The 21,294-nt window shown below is 51.1% G+C and overlaps 1 protein-coding gene across 8 annotated transcripts in view; it reads right to left on the bottom strand.

The window, feature by feature from the left end:
• NFIX (nuclear factor I X) overlaps window positions 1–21,294 on the bottom strand; it is a 98,173-nt gene that overhangs the window by 55,171 nt on the left and 21,708 nt on the right. For 5 of the 8 annotated variants that reach the window (XM_027084923.1, XM_027084927.1, XM_027084925.1 and 2 more), the window contains exon 2: window positions 14,478–15,009. In XM_027084923.1, coding sequence (XP_026940724.1) covers window positions 14,478–15,009 — 532 coding nt within the window. Of the gene's footprint in view, window positions 1–14,477; window positions 15,010–15,358; window positions 15,920–16,015; window positions 16,416–21,294 lie in introns of those variants that run through there. The other 3 variants (XM_027084924.1, XM_027084929.1, XM_027084931.1) reach the window with 3 other exon arrangements.

The following is a 21,294-nucleotide window of genomic DNA, read 5'->3' as shown; positions in this document are numbered from 1 at the left end:
CCACCATCCTGGCCATCATCTGTGGGCCCTGTCCCAGGCCAGCAGTAACGATGACCCAGTTGGCCACACTATGCATGGTGTCGGGGCCAGAGGGGACCAAGTAAACTGCAGCCAGGTAGTAAACGAAACAGGCACTAAACAAAGGTGAGAAAGAAAGAGTTTGCTATACTCTTGTGATTATATTTCACGTATGCCGTGCAAAATGTAATCTGCTATAAATGATATCAGGTAGATAGAATCCAGATTTCTGTAAACTCCACATGCCAGAATAGAATTCAGCTCCCTCATCTGTTCCATTTGTGAAGTCTCATTGGGTGGCAGAGACTGGCCCTGGTTGCTGAGTCTGGGAAATGGGCTTTTGTGGAAACAAATTCTCATCCTGGGACTGGTACACTCAGGGGGCGCCATGACCCAGAGGCTGCCGTGGCCTGCTCAGGTCTATGTGGGAAGAGCTGGCCTGAAAGACGGGGGGTGGGGGGCGGGGAGCAAGCACGTCTTGCCTCTCGGAAACTCTTTGGTAGGCAATAAGGGATCGCTCTTTCATGATTCTTTCATTACTATTAGTTTTTTAGTAACAGGCAAAGGATCCACTCAGTGCCACACTGCCAGGTGGGGCTCACCCTCAGCACCGTCTTAACTGCAAAGGGACTCTGAGCTTTGAGAGGGCAAAAGACCCTCTCAGAAGCCCCAGGATTCCCTAAAAAAGGTCTCCCAGCCCCAGAACCCTACTCACAACCGATCAAAACATGGAAAATAGAGCTGCAACAAATTCAGAGGGGAGGCCCGGCAGGGGTTGGGGGCCTCCGCTAGCAGAGGCAAAGGATGGCCGTCGTAAGGAGAGACACACAGGTTCTGCTCACCAACCTCCAAGGCAGGGCTTCTCAGTCTCACCACTACAGACAATCCATGACTTTTGATGGTCTGACTCACAATTTTTGACTTTACGTGGTGCAAAGCAACACGCGTTCACTAGAAACCATACTTCAAATTTTAAATTATAATCTTTTCCTGGGCTAGCGATATGCAGTACGATACTCTGATACTCCCTTGTGATTCTGGGCAGCAGCAGCGATCCACAGCTCCCAGTCAGACAGGCAATCAGGAGGGTAAACAGCCGATGCACTTATAACCATTCTGCACCCATACAGTCACTCTGTTTTTCACTTTCAGTACAATATTCCGTAAATTACGTGAGCTATTCAGCACTTTATTATAAAATAGGCTTTGTTAGATGGTTTTGCCCAACCGTAGGCTAATGGAAGTGTTCTGAGGACGTTTAAGGTAGGCTAGGCTGAGCTATGACGTGGGTTAATATATTAAATGCATTTCTGACTTAACAGTGTTTTCAATTTATGACGGGTTTATCGGGATGTAACCCCACTGTAGGTTGAGGAAGATCTATAGTGACATTAGGGGCCAGGTGATTCCTTCTTGAGAGAATGTCCTGTGCACTGGCCTTGACTCACTAGATGCCAACAGCACCCTCCCCTGGTTGTGACAACCAAAAGCGTCTATGGACATTGCCAAATGTTCCCTGAGAGGCAAAACTGCCCCTGGTTAAAAACTGCTGTTCTAGGATGACCAACCATCCTGGTTTTCAGGGGACAAAGGGCTTTCTTTGGGAAGAGGGACTTTCAGTGCTGAAACTAGGAGACTCTTGGGCAAACTGGGACAAGTAGGTCACCCACCCTCCCTCCCAACTAACTTTAATCCCTCTACCTACCATCAAAACACATTTCCGGGACTTCCCTGGTGGCGCAGAGGTTAAGAATCCGCCTGCCAATGCGGGGGACACGGGTTCGAGCCCTGGTCTGGGAAGATCCCACGTGCCATGGAGCAACTAAGCCTGTGTGCCACAACTACTGAGCCTGCGCTCTAGAGCCCGCGAGCCACAACTGCTGAGCCCGCGTGCCACAACTACTGAAGCCCGAGCACCTAGAGCCCGTGCTCTGCAACAAGAGAAGCCACCACAATGAGAAGCCCGTGCACCACAACGAAGAGTAGCCCCACACGCCGCAGCTAGAGAGAAAGCCCGTGCGCAGCAACGAAGAGCCAACGCAGCCAAAAAATAAATAAATAAATTTATTTTTTAAAAGAAACAAAAAACCCCACACATTTCCTCGGGACTTCCCTGGCAGTCCAGTGGTTAAGACTCCGTGCTTCCAAAGCAGGGGGTGCAGGTTCGATCCCTGGTTGGGGACCTAAGATCCCACATGCCACGTGGCCAAAAAACAAAAAAACATTTCCTCCTCTACCCTCAGGGATGTGAACAGTAGCTCTTCACCGCCCTATATGAAACTACCGCTCACACACCTAAAAAGATTACATCCTACCCTATAGCTTCTTCTGGGACCAAAATCTTATCCTTGTCTCCTCTTTCTTCCCGGGCAGCATCTCCCACAGCCATGACTTCCACGAGGCTCTCTGAGCCATGAGCCGAATTGCTCACATATTTCTTATATTACTAAGGCCAAAATTGACCTAAAACGTCTGCTAGGAGAAATGGCCCCACCCTGGGGAGGACATTACTGGGGTGCAGAGCTCCGGTGTGCACACATTCAACTCCCCTTCAGCAAGTGGCCCCAGAGCCAAGGAGAGATCACCTGGGAGATGGAAGGATGGGGAGTTTGACTCCCCTTTTGTCCCTGACACTCAGCTGAGTCTCACATGACCTGCTGGACACAGGGACAGGACCTGAGACCCTCTAAAGATGACATGAAAGGAAATGGCATTTTCTGCCCTGGTACTGGTTGAACACCTGGGAGTCCTCTGCACAGGGGACCCCACTCGGTCAGCCCCAGGTTTGGCAAACCCCCCCCCCCCACCAAAGCTTTCTATCCATTTGCCTCCTCCCTTTAAAGGCCTCCTTTCATTTGGTCCCCCAGGGAGCCATCTCGTTACTACAGAAACAATGACGTCATGTGGCTGGGTGGGGCTGCGGGTCCCTCCTACCACTCCCTAACTAGGTATCGCGCGCCTGCCTACATCACGGCTCAGAAATTTATAGCCCAGCGCTGGGTATTTATAAGGTGGCTCTGGTGTGACCACAGATTCAGTGCAGGGCTGGTAACTATTTATAGCCAAAGGATATATACTTATTACATGCCCCCCCCTCCGTCTTCTGGGCCACGTGTTATATAACTGCCATTATGCAATAACGCCCATTACATAATAATTATGCACTAATAGGGATATAATCTGCAGGCATAATAAGGACACACTCCCCAAGGGCTGCACTCGGTAGGCCTGCCTCCAGGGGTCTCCTGATGTCTCTGCACACTCCACCCAGTCGAGAAGAGTCACCAGGTGTCACCCTACTCCCACTGTCATCTGCAGCCTCCCCTAGACCATCAGACCCAGCTGCAAAGCTCTCTCCAGATTCCTTCCTCCTGTCTTGTCCCTGACCCTGGCCTGAAGAGAACACCTCTGCCTATCTTTAAGCCCGACACAAAGAACTGTGAAGGGATAAATCCTGGAAGGTTAAGGGACACTCTCCATTTCAAGAAAGGAAAAGAGCAGCAGCAGTCACCCCTGGAAGGAGCCTGCAGGGTCTAGAAAAGCCTCCAGGACGCCAGGCCAGTTGGCAGAGGGTTGGCCGCACAGAGGAGCACCGTGGCCCTCCAGGAAAGAGCTGGAAGGAGGCAAGGACTGGGGCCAAGCCAGCACAGTCAAGCAGGCCACTTCTCAGTGGCTCCTCCTTCCCTCATCACCCTGTGGTAGCTGCGCCTTTGGTAGGGCCCTTTGTGTCGGGCTTAAAGATATGGCAGACAGAAGTGTTCTCTTTAGGCCAGGGGCAGGGACAAGACAGGAAGAAGGAATCTGGAGATTTGGTGGAGCCCTGACTTCTGCCATCGGGGTTACGCTGCCAGCAGGAATGCCCTAGAGCAGGATCCTGGCTGCTCAGACAGCAGCACATGCTCTGCTGGTCACCCTGCTCCCAGGAAGGACAAAGAGAAACTGTCACCTCAGGGGAAAAGAGTACAGGGACATGGGCTCTGCACCTGGGGTGATGGGGGACACAGGTGGAATGGGCAGGGGATAGGAAAACTTAAGACCACAATGGCACTCAATGGAGCCAGTTCAATTAGCCCAAACATATCATCTGCTCTTAAAATAGATATCTCTGTATTTAAAAGTTGTTTGATGAAAAGTTAATTGATGAAAAAACCAGAAGAACCTATATGGATCTGGGAAGTAAGTTTCTCTCTGGTGCAGGAGGCTGATTTGGGGAGCCTGTCTCTTACATTTCTCTATTGTTTGAATTTTTAATAAAGAGTGCGTTTTACCACCGTAATAAGGAAAATCAAATAACTTCCTTTAAAAAGAACAGTGCTGAGGCTCAGGAGACACTTCTGATCTCTGCTTCCCATGCTGCTGAAACAAATGTCTGCTGTTCTTTGGGGTCTGGGGTGGGCCTGATGCGGTCAATGGCTCACTACATAGGCCTGGGTCAGCCGAGTAGTAAATCCCCTGTTCCAGTCCCCAGAACAGCATCCCTGGCACACAGAGAGACCATCATGCAAGACATCAAGAGGGATGTTCAGTGCGAGACTCAGAGGGGGACTCACGATTCCCAAGGGGAGAGGAGCCCCCAGATGGTTTCAGCCCAGGGTCCTTCTGCCCAGAAAGGGGAAAATGGAACAGGACATGCAGGGGAACAGCCAGGGCTCTGAGGTTCTGTTGCCATGTGAGAAAACGTAAATAAGTTCCTAAACTGGAAGAGAGGCAAGAGGTGAATCTGGGGTACATTCTGTCTGAATTGCTCTGTTTCTTACAGGCCAGAGGGTCTCAGCTGGGGCAGCTCTGTCCTCAGGGACACTTGGAAATGTATGGAAATATTTTGGTTGTCACACATGGGGCGGGGGGGGGGGGGGTGGGTTGCAACTAGTGGGTCAAGGCCAGAGATGTTGCTAACCACCCTATAATGCACAGGGCAGTCTCCATGACACAGAAGGATCTGGCCCAAAAGTCAATAACGCCATGGTTGGGAAACCCTGCTCTATGGGACCTGATTCCAATGGTTAAGAGGTCAAGTCCCTATCTTCTTAGCCACGGAAACAGGAAAATCTCCAACAGTAAGCTAGCCTCTCTCACAACCCAGCCACCCCTCAGCATATTGGAAGAGTTTTTATATACACAGCCCCAAAGTTTTCAAACTTTAAGAAAGGGGTAAGAATGAGAGTCTACGAGAATTCAGGAGCATAAAAGGCAATGAAGAGCAGATTACTGCAAAACTTCCAGCGATCATCTGGTTAATTAGGATAATTACATTCATTTTTATTTCAAACTGCAATTCCAAGCAGACTCCCAGGAAAAAGGCGTGACAGAGCAAGGATCAGGGATCCCAAGATCCAGCCGAGCCCGCCTGACGGCACACCTGGACTTCCTGCACACTCTACCTGCCCTCCCCACGTTCCAGGATGGGGTGCCAAGAAGCTGAGCTGGCCACAGCAGGGTGGGGGCATCCAGCCGAGCTTCCCCGGTCTACGCTAGCATGCTGCCTCTCAGGTCAGAGGCAGGGGGCTGGCCGGCGGGAAGGGAGACCAGTGTCAAGGACAGGCCAGGCTCCCGCCTGCTGTTTCCACCCCACATGCTCAGCAGCTGGGGGAGCCCTTGAGCTGAATCACAGGCTAGGCTCCAGCCACTCTGTCTCAGCTCCTAGAGAGCAAGGGAGACCACGGGGACCTGCTCGGCTTTCTCCTCTGAGACTCCACCAAGGCCAGCAATCCCCATGAAGTTCAAGGAATGGCAAGGCCCACGGAGGGAAGCCAAGGTGCTCAGTGACCTGAAACCTGGGGTCCTTCTGCAGGAAACTGATTGTGTGACCCAAGCGCCCTGACATCTCTGTACCGGGTTCCCTTCTCTGTACGGTGGGGATAATGATACCTGCCCTGCCTATATCACTCAACCATTGTGAGGAGGGAATCAGCTCAAGGCAAGCTGAAAAGGCTCAGCCAGCTGACAAAAACCAACTAATTCCTCACTGTCTTTCAAAGTGCAATTCAAGCAGGTCATCTTCCAGGAAGCCTCCCAGGTCCTCGAGTCTGGTTCACCAATTCCTCACTACACACAAACACCCCTGTGTGTGTCACCCTAGTGCACAGGCTCACAGCCGGGAATGTGGGTTTAAAACTAGAATCAGTGTGAGAATTTGGGTGGTTAACACACGAACAGGACTTAACACGGTGCCTCGGCCATATTGGGCCTTCAATGGAAAAATGGAATTAAAGCGAGGGATGGAGACCACGGGTGTGCCCTCTCCTCCACCGACCGGGAACAGAAAATTGTTTGGAATCTGGACAAAGGAGTGTCTCTTAAGTTATTGGATGTCCCCCAAATTTAAAACAAGTGAGGCACAGGGAACTCTACTCGATACTCTGTAATGAACTATATGGGAAAAAAATCTAAAAAAGAGTGGACATATGTCTATGCATAGCTGATTCACTTTGCTGTACACCTGAAACTAACACAACATTGTAAATCAACTATAATCCAATAAAAATGAAAAAAATAAAAAATAATGTCCCTGACCCTGGGGCAGTGGCATGCCGTGTCATCATTAAGACATCAAAAGTGAGGAGGGGAGCCGGAACACCCCCACCACCAACAGGCCACGGTGGCTGGTGGGGGGACAAGTCACTTGGGAGACAGGCCCACAAAGGGCAACCCCAAAATATTTTTTTAAATCCCCAAAGGGCCAGAAAATCAAATATTAGATATCCATACAGACAAAGTAAGGAACCCAGGTACCCAGGGCGGTAAGGCCCAGTCCAGCCAAACCCCCCTGCTGCAGCCCCTCCACCTGCTGGGACCCTTTTCTAATGCCAACACCTCTTCTGCTCAAACATGCTTAAAATGGCGACAGCGGCCTGCAGGGCCAGGCGTTTGTCGTACTGTTTGCCACGGTGCCCTCAGTGCCAAGAAAAACCTATCATGAGAAATGCCATCAGCTATATTTATCTATCTCTCAGCCCCCCAGCCTCCTCCTTCCGTCTGCCAACCAGGCCCTGCGGAGCCCCCCTCACCCAGTGGGCACACTTCCCTGTTGCTGACGCCCGTGACCACCTGCCCAAGCCTCGCTTTCCGACGCTCTCTTCCCCAGCCCCTGCAGTCAGACCTCCACACAGGCGCAACGACCAACAGGCTGCACCCCTTCTTACTGGTATATCAGGGCGTGCCCACGTGTGCTTGAAGTTTGCACCCACACAGGCGTTGGTCGCCGTGTCTCTAGTCCCAAACCACAGGCACCGGTGGTCCTCCATCTCCTTTCAGCCTCAGCTCCCTGCTCCTCAGGCAGGACCGGCCTGCCCTCAAAGTCCTCCGTGAGCCATGGGCTGGGTCCTCTGGGAGCGGTACCTATGCTGCAGCCTCTCACAAGCCAGACATCACGGGGAGACAAGAGGCGCGGGGTGAGAGAGCAAGCCCTGGGGGGACAGGGTGTCCTCCCGGGCCTGTGTACCACTGCCGGCAGGACGCCCGGCTGCGGGGTAGACCTCTCACCCTTCCACTTCCCTGACTGAGAGTGGGGAGCCACAGCCTGTATTTCAAGGTGCTAAGAATTTCCAAGGAGTGTGCATGTTAAAAGGACCCCCACCCCCTTCCCCTCCAACCAAGAGGGAAACGGCAGAATCTGGGATGGTAAAGGGAAAACGGCAAAGTCAAGGTTCAGGACTGCTCAAATCCTACAGCTGTGACCAGGCCGTTGCTAGGGATGCGGCTAACAGGACAATGTCCTTTGGTGTCAGGCACTTCAGACCTTTCTCTACACAAGCAGCAGGGCTCCAACCTGACCCTTCTTACCCTCAGGCCTAGCACAGAACATCTGAAGGTGAATCAATGACTGTATCCTAATCCCCCAAACCTCCTCCTCTTGCTTCAGGAGGCAGTGCCCACACCCCATCCCAGCCTTCTCTCCCCAGAAGGCTACCTCCCGCCTCTGAGCCCCTAACTCAGAAAAGAGTTCCAGGGAGCCAACTCCTCTGAGAATGAAGCAACCCAAATAAAAATTTTAAAACCCAGAAGCTCTTTCTCTCCTGCCCCCTCCCCCTCTGCTGGCAAATGAAAACAAACAAGAAATCAAAGAGGCCTTTTGTGCGAGCACTGCGCTGACACTGCTGGGGCCTTTGAAAGGACTTCTGAATCGGACACTGAAGGATAAAATAACTGAAGCGTGGCAGCTCCTGAGACAGGGGGGTGGGGTGGGGGTGGGACCGACGGGGCAAAGAGAAAAAGGGGTGGGGAGGGAGACACCTTCTTCCCAGGGCAGAAAGGGAGATGTTTAGCTGTACCCTCTCTGCCCAGCTGCTGCAGGACGCAAGAACGGAGAGAGACCATGGCACAGCCTTCTACCCCCCTGGCCTACCCTTCCTCAGCACCCTGGGCCCCTGCAGCTCTAGAAGGTGGCTGAGATGGGCCCTGCCTCCTTCTTCACAGCCCACCTGGAGCTGCGCCTGATAAAGCTCTGCTGGGTCTTCCCTCGCCTCCTGCATGGATCACTGTTCGTTCACATCTATAGGACGGTGTCTTCTAGAATTTATCAGGAGGCCTTCACCCAAACCCTGCAGGCCACATGTAGGAGTCTCTGATTCTTAGAAGGGCCTTGCTCCCAGTAGGTTCACCAAATGCGTACGTATTTCATGAATAAAGGAAATTCAACCATCCTCTGGCAGTGCCAAAAAGTAAACTGAATCCTCAGGAAGTCCTTCTGTACATCTGGACCCCAGCTCTCCTGCTACAGAGTGGCCCTGTTTCCTCTGGGTGGGCAGTGGAGCACAGCTGGTCACCATGCTTGGGCTCCTAGGTCCCCTCCAGCTTATTCATGGACCGAACTCTGCCAGCTCAAAGCTCAGACAAACGTAGTTCTTTTTTTCCTTGAGCTACAGCTTCCAACTCAACCATGAGAGTGAGCACTCCACCAAGATGCCCTGCACATCACAGCCAGTGCAGACCCCTGACTGGCTGGACAGACAAGCTACAGACAAAGGGGATGAGAGCAGATGGTCAAGGGAGTCCCAGAATGAGACCAGCCCAAGGAGTGGGTCTGAGTATTTCTGAGCTCCTCTTTTGGGTCATGCCCCTCCAGAGCCAGCCTGAGCCACATCACCCTTTTACACCATCCAGAACCAGGCACCCCACGTCACATTAACAGAGCAAATGTAGCCTGGACAGACCTCTCAGATATGTGACCTGGGCAGTCACACAGACCCTGTGTTTGGTTTAATGATCCAACTGTTGTCTCGCTGTAATTCCTCATCATTTTGAACTAGGAACCCCTCACTTTCGTTTTGCACTGGGCCCTGAAAATTATGTAGCTGGAAGGCCCAGCAAATCGTGTAGCTACCATGGGATCGGATCAAACTTGGACTTTCCTTGTTCAATACAGAACGCTCCGGTTTAAGAGGGCCTCCAGAGGGTGATGACCAAAATGGCAAGTGCGCAAGGAGCCGTATCAAATGTGGGAGGCGTGAGAGCCTGGCAGCGTTTGGCCTGGAGAACGGACAGCTTCCTGGGAAGAGGGGTGGAAAGGAACCATGAGCCCTGTCTTCAGCACTTGAAACGCTGCTATGTTACAGAAAAATTAACTGTCACTTAGTTCATCCCTTAAGGCAGAAATAGTACCAACAGGTAAAGGTGACAGGGAGACATCCTTGGGCTCACGGAATCATAACAATTGGAATTGCAGCAGCTGCCATCCACTGCTTTTCTGCTGTGTGCCAGTGTCTTCACATATTAGCTGGTTTAATCCCTTTAACCAACTTCTGAATTAGTTGAACAGAAGACTCTTACAATGACCAAAGCTCACCCTCGAACAACAGTGACATCTCTTCTGGGTTGCTCTGAAAGGCATCTAACCCTACATTGGTATATCTTGCTAATTTTAGGAATCTGGTAACTAGGCCCTGCAGTCTTCAACAGCCCTGGCACCAGATGGCGCTGCCTCAAAAATGCAGACCAGTGGCATTTCTGGGCCTAGAAAAAAGAGGCACGGGTGAAGTGGTACAGGGGCCTCAGGAGGAGTTAGGCCTCCGGAGATGGTGGCTGGTATGCCTGTGGCCACCCCCGTGCACTCACCCAGAGCCACCAGATGGGCCAGGCATCCAGCAAAGGCTTGGGGGACCTCACTGGCATCAGCCACATCCTGGCAGGACTGACGTGGCGAAGCAATGCCTTCCACTGCTGAGGAAGGACGCAGACGTGGAGCCCTCCCTTGGACCAGAAAACCAGTGCTCACCACAAAGCCCCAAGTCCTGAAGCAGACAGCGAAAACCATGAAGCTCTTATACTGAGAAGGGCAACCTTGCACTTGAAAAAGTTCACTTAGACAGATCCTGAGGTGCTAATCCATTTCCTGCGACAGGTGAAGGCCCAGCTATCCCCGGACCTGGAGGTGAGGAGGGAGGCGGAATCTCCTTTCAGAGCGGCACACTGAAGAACGCAGGGGAACACAGCCTGCAGAGTCCAAACAGGGAAACCCTACCGGATAAACCATCAGGTTCCTTCCACAACAACAACCCAGAAACTGCCAGGAAAGAAACCAAGATGAAAGAGGAGGAGGAGGACCACCTAGAGATTATAAGACTTCAAAGATGGAGCAACCCACTGCAATACATGGACCCGAGTGGGATCCTGATCTAGACAAACAAAATTAGGAGATAATTAGGGAAATGTGAACACTGACCAGCTATTCGACCATACTAAAGAAATCGTTTTAGGTGTGACAGTGATATTGCGGTTACATTTTTCAAGAGTCCTTATCATTAGAGACATGTACAGAAATATTTACAAATGAAAAGCTATGATGCCTGGGTTTTCTCCTAGACAGCCCAGTGTAAAGCTGGGCAGCAGGGGGCTGTGGATGAATTGAGACTGGCCATAAGTCGGCCCTGGTGATGGGGGTTCCTTCTATGTGTAAATTTCTCTGGAATGAAAAAGCGGAGATAAAGAAAAGAATACCTGGACTTCATGGACCTCCACGGTGGGCCTGTTGGAGGGATCTGATGGGGAGAAGCTGACATTTCCATCCAGTAGAGCATCTTATTACTTTCAGATTGTTTTTCTTTCCTAGGACCGAGGCCTAGGTTAAGGAAGGTCTGAAGATGCCGGTTTACCTTCAGACTCCCGCAGAAGCACTGGAGATAGTCTAGTTGTGCTTCCAGACCAGTTCAGCCATCCTTCCTCACACATGCATCCTTCCTCCTGGCCCCAGGCTCCCCTGTCTCCAGCCACTGCCCTGGGACACCCCCTTTGGATGGAAGGACATTGGCAGGAATGTACTACCTCCTCCCCGTGGCAGTGCTCTCTGACCCTGCTCTGCCTCAACATCCCCTCCTAAATGGAACAGACACACAGCGACATTCCTTCCCAGCAAGAAGGCCACCCTCGTGAAGGGTGCAAAACACTCTGGGTGGCCTTTTAGGACCGCGTATTCTGGGAGTGGAGCTCCTGACGTCACACACACACACACACACACACACACACACACACACACACGTCCTTTAGTCCCTCTCAACCATGCCACCTCCTAAAGCTTCATGTGGGACAAAAAAAAAGCACCTACAAGGGCCATGGATGACAGATGACAATGGTGCCTGGAGGCGAAGCCATGCCCCCATGCTTACCATCATGTCAAGTTTGCTTGTCATCAAACCTGGCACCACCAGCTCAGCCCAGATCAGGTTCTTCAGCCCAGTTTGAAAGGAAGGAAAGCATTTCTTTTAGAATTCAACCTACCTCTTGTCTGAGCCCTTGCCAGCCCAGCCCCCAACCCCAGTTTATACTGGAAGGAAGGAACAAGTGGCACCCTACTGAGTATGTCTTTGCATGGACATGGAGAAGGAACGTCGTGCTATTGGACTGACACTGTTTGGGGGCTCAGCCAGAAGAAGACATTTTCTAGCAAACTGGAGTGGCTTAGAGAGAAAGCCATGCCCACTCCACGCCATCTCGAGGCCACTTACCCAAGGGCCACTGGTAGCTCATGCCTCACCAACTCACCCCCACTCCTTCAGTAAGGCACCCTTGAATTAAAGCAATTTCAGCAACAAAAATTCTACCTTCACTGAAACTATCTGGAGTCCAGGGACTTGAATTATAGACAAATTATAAGAAAACATCCTCAGTTCTCCACTCAGCTTTTGTCAAGGAACTCGGCCTCAGCTGGGACAGAGGTGGCCATGGCTGCATGCAATGGGGCATGAATTTACTCATATTCTTGGGCAAATCATCTCATTATGGCTAGGGGGCAAGTGGGGGCGCCTCCCTTCTCCTGACACCTGCCTGGTCAGTCCAGGACCCAGGTGGCTGGTCAGGAAATGGTCTCCATCACACATACTTCATCCTACCTCAGCCCCATGCTGGCAGCAGTCAAAACTTTGGCCTAAAATAAGAGAAGCCAGGGAAACAGCTCAGCTACAGCGATCCAGCTACAGAGCAAGGTAGGAGGAAGCCGGCTCAAAAGGAAGATGAGTATTAATTTCATCTTAGAGGCCCTAGTTCCAAAATCGGAAGGTGCGGAATCCCCTCTCGGAGGAGCTATCTGACAGACACAAGCTCAAGGGTCCAAGTCTGCCCCAAGCCACTTCCAATACCACCAGGCACACACCCTCCCCACTCTGATTTGCCGAGTAGACAGAGAATCAGGGAATAACTTTTAATTTTTGCTTTGGTCTCTTTTCCAGAAAGAAAAAGGATGAACGAGGAAGAGGACCGGCAGTTGGTCATTCTTCGTGAGTGGGCCATGACAGTCACACAGGGCCAGGTACAGGCCTAGAAAGATCCATGGAGGGAGGGACAACAGGAGTTGGGGGGGGGGTAATCCACTGCCTCCAACCAACTACCAAAGCCACCTCTCAGAATGAGAGAATGAGCTAGAAGAGAGGCCTCAAATACCACCTTTTCCTCCCCAGAGTTCTCCAACACATAAACTCTCAGTGCTAATCCCAGTCGAGGTTCCACTGCTGATGCAATGCTGAAAGTGCCCCAAAATTTCCTTTCTGGATTAAGTCATACCTCTCCTCCCAACATCCCAAACAGGCAAGGGGGTAACCACAGCAGAAAAGTGAGTTGCTTTTCTTTTTTGTGAATGAACAGGAAGGAAGATACACACACACACACACACACACACACACACACATATTTGCGGGAAAGAACATTCACTAGAGTTGAAGTTAAGCCACATTCTCTTACATTCGCATGAAGAGAGAAAGAAAGGGGGAAAAAAGGGGGGGAAATACTGGAATGGTGGAAAGGAAAAAAAAAAAAACACAGAGAGAGAGAAAGGTTTGGTAGCCCTCTCATTACAAGTTGGTTGGGCATAATGTAAACACACTTCTGCCTTGCTTAATCACAGAGTGCCGCCCGTTTAGGTTTCAAAGGCGGCAGTAAATTGGGCGTAGCTGAGTGGAGGCTAAAAATTAACCAGCCATCTCTGTTTCAATTTGTAAGAAAACAAAAGCGGAAAGAAATTATAAAAAGGGAAAGGGTAGGGGGGAAAAAAAAAAGGAACAGAGGAGGAGAACTGAACCACACAACCCAAAATGCAGGGTGAAATTGGAAAAGCAAAGAGGAGAGCTGGAACTACTTGGAACACAAAAGGAAAAGGAGATTTTACAGAGTTTTGATTGCTTGTTTGTTTCTTTAAGACCTTCCACAGCAATGCCCACTCCCTGGCATGCCTATGCTGGGGAGAGCCTCTCTGCCCCCCAGCAGAGGTATGGGGGCTGCGGGCATCCATCCGGGGGTCTCGCCACTTCAGCTGAAAAGCGAAGGGGAAGGGACAGTGAAGGGCAAGAGCTCGAGGAATCTCGTGCTCATTTTCACTCTCTGTGAAATTGAATGACTTTTCTCCTCTCCGTCAGCCAAATCCCAGGCGAAACAGCTCCCGCCTGGGCATCTGGGCCTCAGAAGCTGCCCACCTCTGCCTTCTTTCCTCTTTTCTATTCATTCTGTCTCATATCCGGGGGTTTTACACGCCCCTCTCTCCACCGAACTGCTGCCCACCCTGCTTGTGCCAAATCTGGCGTTTCCCCAGGACTTGAGGGGACGCTGCAGGAAAACCAGTACCTGCCCCCCAATACTTCTTCTCATTTTAAATCAGAGCAAGGAGGGATTTTTTTTTTTTTTTTTTTGGTGGTAGTGGTGTTCATCACAAACTCTCACCATCCTGGATAATTCTGGGGCATCCTGGCCCCAGTCCTAGGACCTGCAGCGTCTTTTGGGTAAGATGAGTCCTCCAAAGACGGAGGGGCATGACAATCAGTAACACACGGCAAATGAGCAAAGGAGGAAGAATGGAGAGAGTGGAGGGAAACAGAAGGGAAAAGGGAACATCAAACGTGCTTCAGGCCTCAGCAGGACGGACGCACCAGTTAGGCCCATCGCGTCTATGCATGTATCGTTTGGAAAGAAGAATCAACAGAACAAATGCCAGCCAGTAAAATAAAATGGGGTGGGCAAAAGGGGGATTGAGAGCAACCTACCCGGAGTGTGGACAAAGTAAGCCAGATAAAGATCCAGTTCTTTGATTGTGACTCCAATGTGATGTGGCTGCACGCACAGGCCGGGGTTTGAGCACTGGGGCGACTTGTAGAGCCGCTCCCCGTCAGTACTTTCCAGGGGGATCCCCTTAAACAAAATCACCATGACCAGGTCCAGCCGCCACACCTTGTCGGCCTGGCGAAGGCAGTCAATCCGCCGGATCTTGCCCTTCTGGTCAGGGTTGGAGAGCACACAGCAGGGGGGCTTCTTGCCCGTGATGGTCAGCACAAAGTCCTCTCGGAACTCGGGCCGGATGTCTTTGCGCAGCTTGGCCAGCAGCCGGGATGCCCACTTCTGCTTGATCTCGGGCTTCTCGCCCAGCAGCTCGTCCTTCACCGCCCGCTCCTCGTCCTTCGACATCCGCTTCTCGTGCTTCTTGAAGTACTTGCGCTTCCGCGCCTGCAGGTTGAACCAGGTGTAGGAGAAGGCGCGGACGTGAGGCAGCAGCGCCTCGATGAACGGGTGGAACTCATCCTGCAGGCGGCAAGCCGGGAGCATGCGGGGCGAGGGAAGACAGGAGGAGGGGAAGACGGGGTGAGGGGGAAAGAGAAAAGGAGAAAAGAAGCGTTAGAAGGGGGGCACAAGAAAAATCGCCTTCTCCTCCTCCGCCCCCCGCACAACAATTTTCTCTTGCGATTGTTCTAGGAAAGTGTGGTCTGGAGCTGCCACCAGCCTAGCCAGCCGCTTGCTCCCATCTCAGCCTCAGCAGCCAGACAGAGACACCCAGAGCCTGAGCACACACCTATTCTCTCTCTCTCTCTCTCTCTCTCTCTCTCACTCACTCACACACACGCGCGCACAGACAACGTTGCCGTCCACACACACACGCTGCTGGTATCCCCGCCAGGCTCTGTCGCGCCCATGACATCTCCATGTTCTATCGCAGCCTCGAACTCGTCTCAGCTCGCCCCAGCACAGTGTCCAGTCTGCACAAATGCCCGTGGACGCACACGCAGGGCATGCGGGGGCCACCTCACGCCCGGACACCGGTAGGTTTTTGGCCACCCCCAAGAAGAGAGAACATGACATCCACGAGCCAGCGAGCGAGGAAACGGCTTTGGCTTCCCCCTCCCCAGGCTGTTTTCATTCTCTTTTCTCCTGCTCCGATTGGAACATCCACCCCAGCATTTTAAAAATCAGATCTAAACCCTAAATATGTGATTTCAGCTTTGTTATCAACACCAATACTAATGTTAATCTCAGTAATAAGGAAGAAAACGCTTCTTGTTAACACAAATAAGGTGGTGGTATCAATCAACCACATTAGGGTTAAAAGCTACACGGGGCATCCTGCGCCCCATCCCCACTGACCCCTTCACCCTCCTTCCCACTCAGTCAGGTGACAGAGGGCCGGGCTCTCGGTTTTTGGTTTTTTTTCTTTCTTCTTCTTTTTTTTTTTTTGCTTGTTTGCTTGTTTGAAGTTTAAATAATAATTGATTTCTGTTTACAAAAATAAAACTGGAAAAAATTAAATAATTACCATTGATCTGAAGCACCCGGCAAAGCCCAACGCCCGATTCTGAGCTTCTGGACTCAACAGAGTTGTGAGTTGGGGGCGGGTGGGGGGAGGGGGGAGGGGGAGGAGCAGGGGAGGAAGGTAAATGTTTTAAAGGGGGTTATTATTGGTGTTCTGGGGAATAGGGGCCGGGCTTGGGTGGATTCTCAAACCCTTCCCCCTCCTCCCCCCCACCCATGCTCCACTGCACAGAAGGGGGAAATTAATATTTTTTTTAAAGGAGCAAAAAGAAAGAAAGGTCAGGGATAGCAAGCAGAGAGAGGGAGCGAGTTGGTTACCACACACGCCAGGTAAACAAAAGCCAACAAAAAAATTTTTTTCAGTTTCACCCCCTGTGCATCACCTTCCAGTTAAAAATAAATAAATAAATAAATAAATAAAATAAAAATATGCAAAATTTAAAAGTCAAAACCTACCTCCCACCCGCCCCCCCAACACACAACACGCCCTACCCCACCCCTGTGCAAAACAAAAACAAAAACAAAAACCAGGAGGGGGAAAAGCGGCAGCTGAAGAAAAAGGCTTTCGGCTTTGGCAGCGGCACAGGGGTATAAACTTCGAGCTGCCTCCCTCCGCCTCTGAGCCTGATCGCAGGCAAAGGGGGAGCTCGCAGATTCCCGGGGAAGAGGACGAGTTCGGACCGGCTGCAGATCGTCGCTGGCAGAAGCGTGCAAAAGAGGGAGGGAGCAAGGGAGGGAGGGAGGGAAGGAGAGAGAGAGAGAGGCAGAGAGAGAGAGAGAGGACGTGGATGGGATGGGGCTGTGTGTGTGTGTGTTGTGTGTGTGTTTGTGTGTGTATGTATGTGCGCTGGTTGGGTTTTGGATTTTTTTTTTTTTTTTTGCTTCTTTTCTCTCTCTCAAACTCCCTCTCTCTCTCCCCTTTCATGCTCAATCCCCATCCATTTGCTTGTGCCAAAGCCAGTAAAAAAAAAGGGGGGGGGAGGAAGGGGGGAGGGAGAGAGAGAAGGATCCACCTATTTGGCAATGAGACATCCTCGAGCAGCCAATGGCTGCGTCCAAGGGGAGGAGGGAACCGGGCAAGCCGAGAGGGTGGGGAGAGCCCCCGGCAGTTGGAGACCAAAAACAATTTGCCCAATCGACAAGTTCACGTCTAATGAACAAGCAAAGTCCAGCAGTTATGAATTTTTCATTCCAGGCTCCCACTCGGGTCCATTTGGCAGCGGCCACCCAGCAAATCTGAAGGGGGTGAGGGGGACTGGGGCTGAGGAAGACACAGAATTTTTTTTTTTTTTAAGCCAGAAAAATAAATAAATAAAGGCCTGACTCCGGGCAGGCTGTCGGGCGGGAGGGAGCCCCAGAAGGCCTTGGGGAAAGCAGCTGCGCCTTCTTCTCTGTGTTTTGGTTTCAGTCTCTTTCTCTAAGGCCCGCACACTCTTTTTCTGGTTCTATTTCTTTTTTTGTTTATGGGACGCACAGGGGCGAGTGGAAGTTTTCCTCCCTGGCCATACACACAAGCCTGCCTGCCGTGCTATGAATAGAAAGAGAAGAAGAAAGAGAGCTCGGAAAGTGTCGATGCCAGCAGCACTTCCAGGGCAGGGACCTGGCGCCCAGGGTGTAGCCACCCTTTCCCCCGGTCTGGCTGCTGCTCACAGGAGCACTCCCAGACGAGGGAGGCAGGCCCCCCCAGCACCTCACAGCCTCCCTCTCCCCAGCCCCCAGCGAGCTCAGTGCCTCCCTCGGCGGCGGCCCACACCCAGCCACGCACGCTCCATTAGCAGTGAAGAGGGATGCCAACGCAATGCAGCTCTGCTCGAGAAACTGCAACAGTTTATTAAAATAGCCTCCTGTCACAGCACTCCACTGACAAGCACTACACGCAGCCACAAACACAACAGCCAACCCCGGGAGGAAGTGACAAAGGCACGGAGATGGACACTACTTCCAAACACAGGGTCCTGCCTGTGCACGACCACCACCACCACCACCACCACCACCACCACCTCCTGAACTCTTGATTCTTTGCTTTCTCCAGCTCTGCCCTCTCCACTTGGTCTGTGTTTAGTGTTTCTTGGTTGGAGGAGAGGGAACACTCACCTACCTGTGCCCCGTTCAATTCAGACTAAAGGGCCCAAACCATATGGAGGAAGGTGCAAGAGCGTGAAATAAGGGCCCTAAAGGAAAGGAAGAGAGGTAATAAAGGAAACAGAAAGCAGGAAAGAGCTCTATCAGGAAACGTGAGACAACCTTGGGGAAACCGAGTCACCAGGAAGAGCTCCCCAGGGGAACCCCTGCTCTGGACCTTCCACCCAGACAGGAAAGGTGAACATGGGGGAGAGAAGCCAGGAGTGTGGAAGCCTCCACTGGGTCCTCTCCGGTAGGGGCCCTTGAGCAGCCATGCTTTAGGCCTTTGAGAAGCAGTAAGGAGGGGACAGTTATTAAAGAAATGGAAGAGCAGAGGAGGACATGAACACAGACAGGGAGAGACTGGTCCTACTCAGAACCCAGTCCCTACAGCTGCCCTCTCCCCAGGTGGGGCTCAGCCCTCAGCTGGCAACAGAAAGGTCACTGCTCACTCTCGCCCCTTTCTTCCCCATCTGAAACCCTGTGCTCCGTGGCCTTTACGCTCAGCGGAAAGGTTCGAGGAAGAGGGCCCCGGGTGTGACCAAACAAAACATGCAGCCCTGGGCTGGCGCTGGACCCAGACAACAGGAACAGTGCCGCTCAGCACCTGGGACCCCAGTCCAGGCCCTGACTGGCCTGACTGGCCAAGAGAAACAGTTAGAGGCGAGAGAGCAAGAGGCAGGTGTCACTGCAAGACAGGCCTCTTAGGGTGGTGTTCAATAATTAACATCACGTTAATAACCAGCTTGGGTCCAATTAGTCAAGGATATTAGCTGAGTAACATAAGGTACCAAACCCTGTCTCTCTCCACCTTGAGAGAAGCAATGTTACTTTCTAAAGATGAGACGAAACAAACAAAAAAATGTAATAAAGATGAGATGGTAGAAAATACAAGTGAGTTTATATTTGGCATGGGGGTGTGTTTTTCTGGTATTTTGATTCATACTAAATATTAGACACCAAACAGAAAACGGCCAGTGTGAGCCTCCGAGAGAATTCTACCATGTTCCATCTCACAGACCACCATGCCGGGTGCTAAACATGGGTCGATTCTGAATCCGGTGGTGCAACTGGGTAGGTGGCAAGGGAGATGGTGGATGCAAGGATCCACTTGTAAGTTAGGGAAACAGGACAAGATCCATGATTCACTCCTGGATGAAGGGAGAGGTCAAAGGTCGATGGAGTGGTGGAGAGACTGCACATAAAAGTGGCCCAGGAGGACCAATGGAGTGTCTCCATGGAGCCGCAGGGACCCACTGCACCCCCTCAATTCTCCCTTAACAGGAAGAGCAACAGGCACTTCCCAGGGGAGGAACAGGGAAGGAGAACAATCATCAATTGTCCTTCACCTGCCAGTGGCCTGTAACCTTGAAGGTGGGCTGAGAGGATTCCCAGGCAGCACTCTCCCCTCACCCTGCTCCCACAGAGGCATCTGGCTCTGGGGGGGGGGGGGGCCTGCCTGGGTGAGCAGCCAGGGTATTTCTAATGACTGGGTCTCTCTCCCTCCTGTGGGGCACACAGAGAAGAATCGCTCAGGTTCCAATAGAAACACTTGGCGAACCCGACCCCTACAGCCCCCTCCTCCTGAATGCCACTGATGGCGGCTTTTGGTCCTGGACACGCCCCTCAGAAACCCCAGACAAAAGGGGACTGTCCCCCTTTTGTTAAGAGAGTAGAGGCTCCTGTTGGAAGATTACCTGTCCCAGTCTCGGTCTTGGCTAGGAACTCAGATACTCTGCACCCTGCACCCCGATCAGAGCCAAGGCAAAAAAAAAAAAACCTCTGAGGATTCAAGGCTTCTCCAGGGCTGAGCCACCTGAAAATGTAAGGGCTCAGGGGATGGAGGGAGCAAGGGGACAGGCAAGCCTTGGAGGAGAAGGAGAGGGGAGGGGAGAAAGGGAATGAGAGAAAAAAACGGAGGGGTAAGGAAGCCAGTGATGCTGGTGACAGTAGGGAGCAAAAAAGAAAATTAAAGACAACAAAGAGGAAAAATTAAGGAAAAGCAGGGAAATTCGAGGGGAAAGGTATTTGCCCTCATGTAACAGAAAAATCCCAGAAGCCAGAGATTCGACTTTTAAAATTCACATGGGCTTGTAGTTTGTGGAGAGGAATTTTTCTGCCTTTGTGAGAGAAAGACCTATCTCATTACTGTCACGTATATAGAATTTGATTTTTTTTTTAAAACAACAACAGTTTTCACTGAAACATGTCTGAAATACCCATGCTGGTTTCAGCCATCACTAGGAAAAACGTGCCTCCAAAAGAAAAAGAATAAGCAGGCCACAGGAAGAGGAGGAACAGGGGGAGGGGGAAAGAAGGAGGGAAGGAAGCCCAATCCTGAGACAGCAAGACAAGCTGGGCCCAAAACTGCAAAGGGAGAGGACAGAGATGGAGGGAAAGAAGACGCAGCTGAAAAGGGAAAATGAGCAAGGAGAAAAGATACGGACTCTAGGACAGGGGGAAGAAGAAGAAGAAGGAGAAAGAGAAGCAGAAGGGGAAGAAAAGAAAAGAAAAACTAGCTAAAGTGACTGCTTCTAGCTTGAGAAAGTTAAATGTGTCGTTTTCCAAAAATCCACAAAAGAAATGAGGCCTTCTGGATTATTTAAGGGAAAACAGGGAAATGTGTACAGAATCTCACTCATATACACAGTATTCAAAAATATTCAAGGAAACAAAATAATTTTCCCAGCCTGAGATGGGTTTTGCAACTGGCCTATACCTGCCAATAGTAAAACATCTAGAAGCACAAGAAGTTATATCTTTAAAAACAGGGCCACTATTTGGAGGTCACTTTATCTTTAAAAAAAAAAAAATCCTATTTGTCCACATCCTGCTTGCTTTAAGGCTCAGATTTATTCTTTCAGACCCTGGACACATGCTAGTTTTATATATGTCCGTGTTAATTTGGATAACTGTACACAGTGCAAATAACTGACAAAAACCTACATAGGAATTACCAGATATATCAGGATCCATTTTACTACTGCATATCTGCAGCCTGGGTGAAAAAGGATGCAGGAAATTTTAAAAGGCCACAAATAGAGCCCTGATTAGCCTGTCCAATTCCCGGGATTTTATAATTCAGCGTTGGCCTGAACCGAAAAGAAGCCAACTTCGTACCCCTGAGATCTTCCATCTTGTCCCAAAGAAGAAGGGATACAA

The sequence above is a fragment of the Aethalodelphis obliquidens genome, unplaced genomic scaffold (genome assembly GCF_003676395.1).
Source record: "Aethalodelphis obliquidens isolate GAN/ISIS:26980383/991018 unplaced genomic scaffold, ASM367639v1 scaffold53, whole genome shotgun sequence".
NCBI classification, from domain to species: domain Eukaryota; kingdom Metazoa; phylum Chordata; class Mammalia; order Artiodactyla; family Delphinidae; genus Aethalodelphis; species Aethalodelphis obliquidens.
The sequence above is the reverse complement of the archived record's forward strand: the minus strand, read 5'-3'. Positions and strand labels throughout refer to the sequence as shown.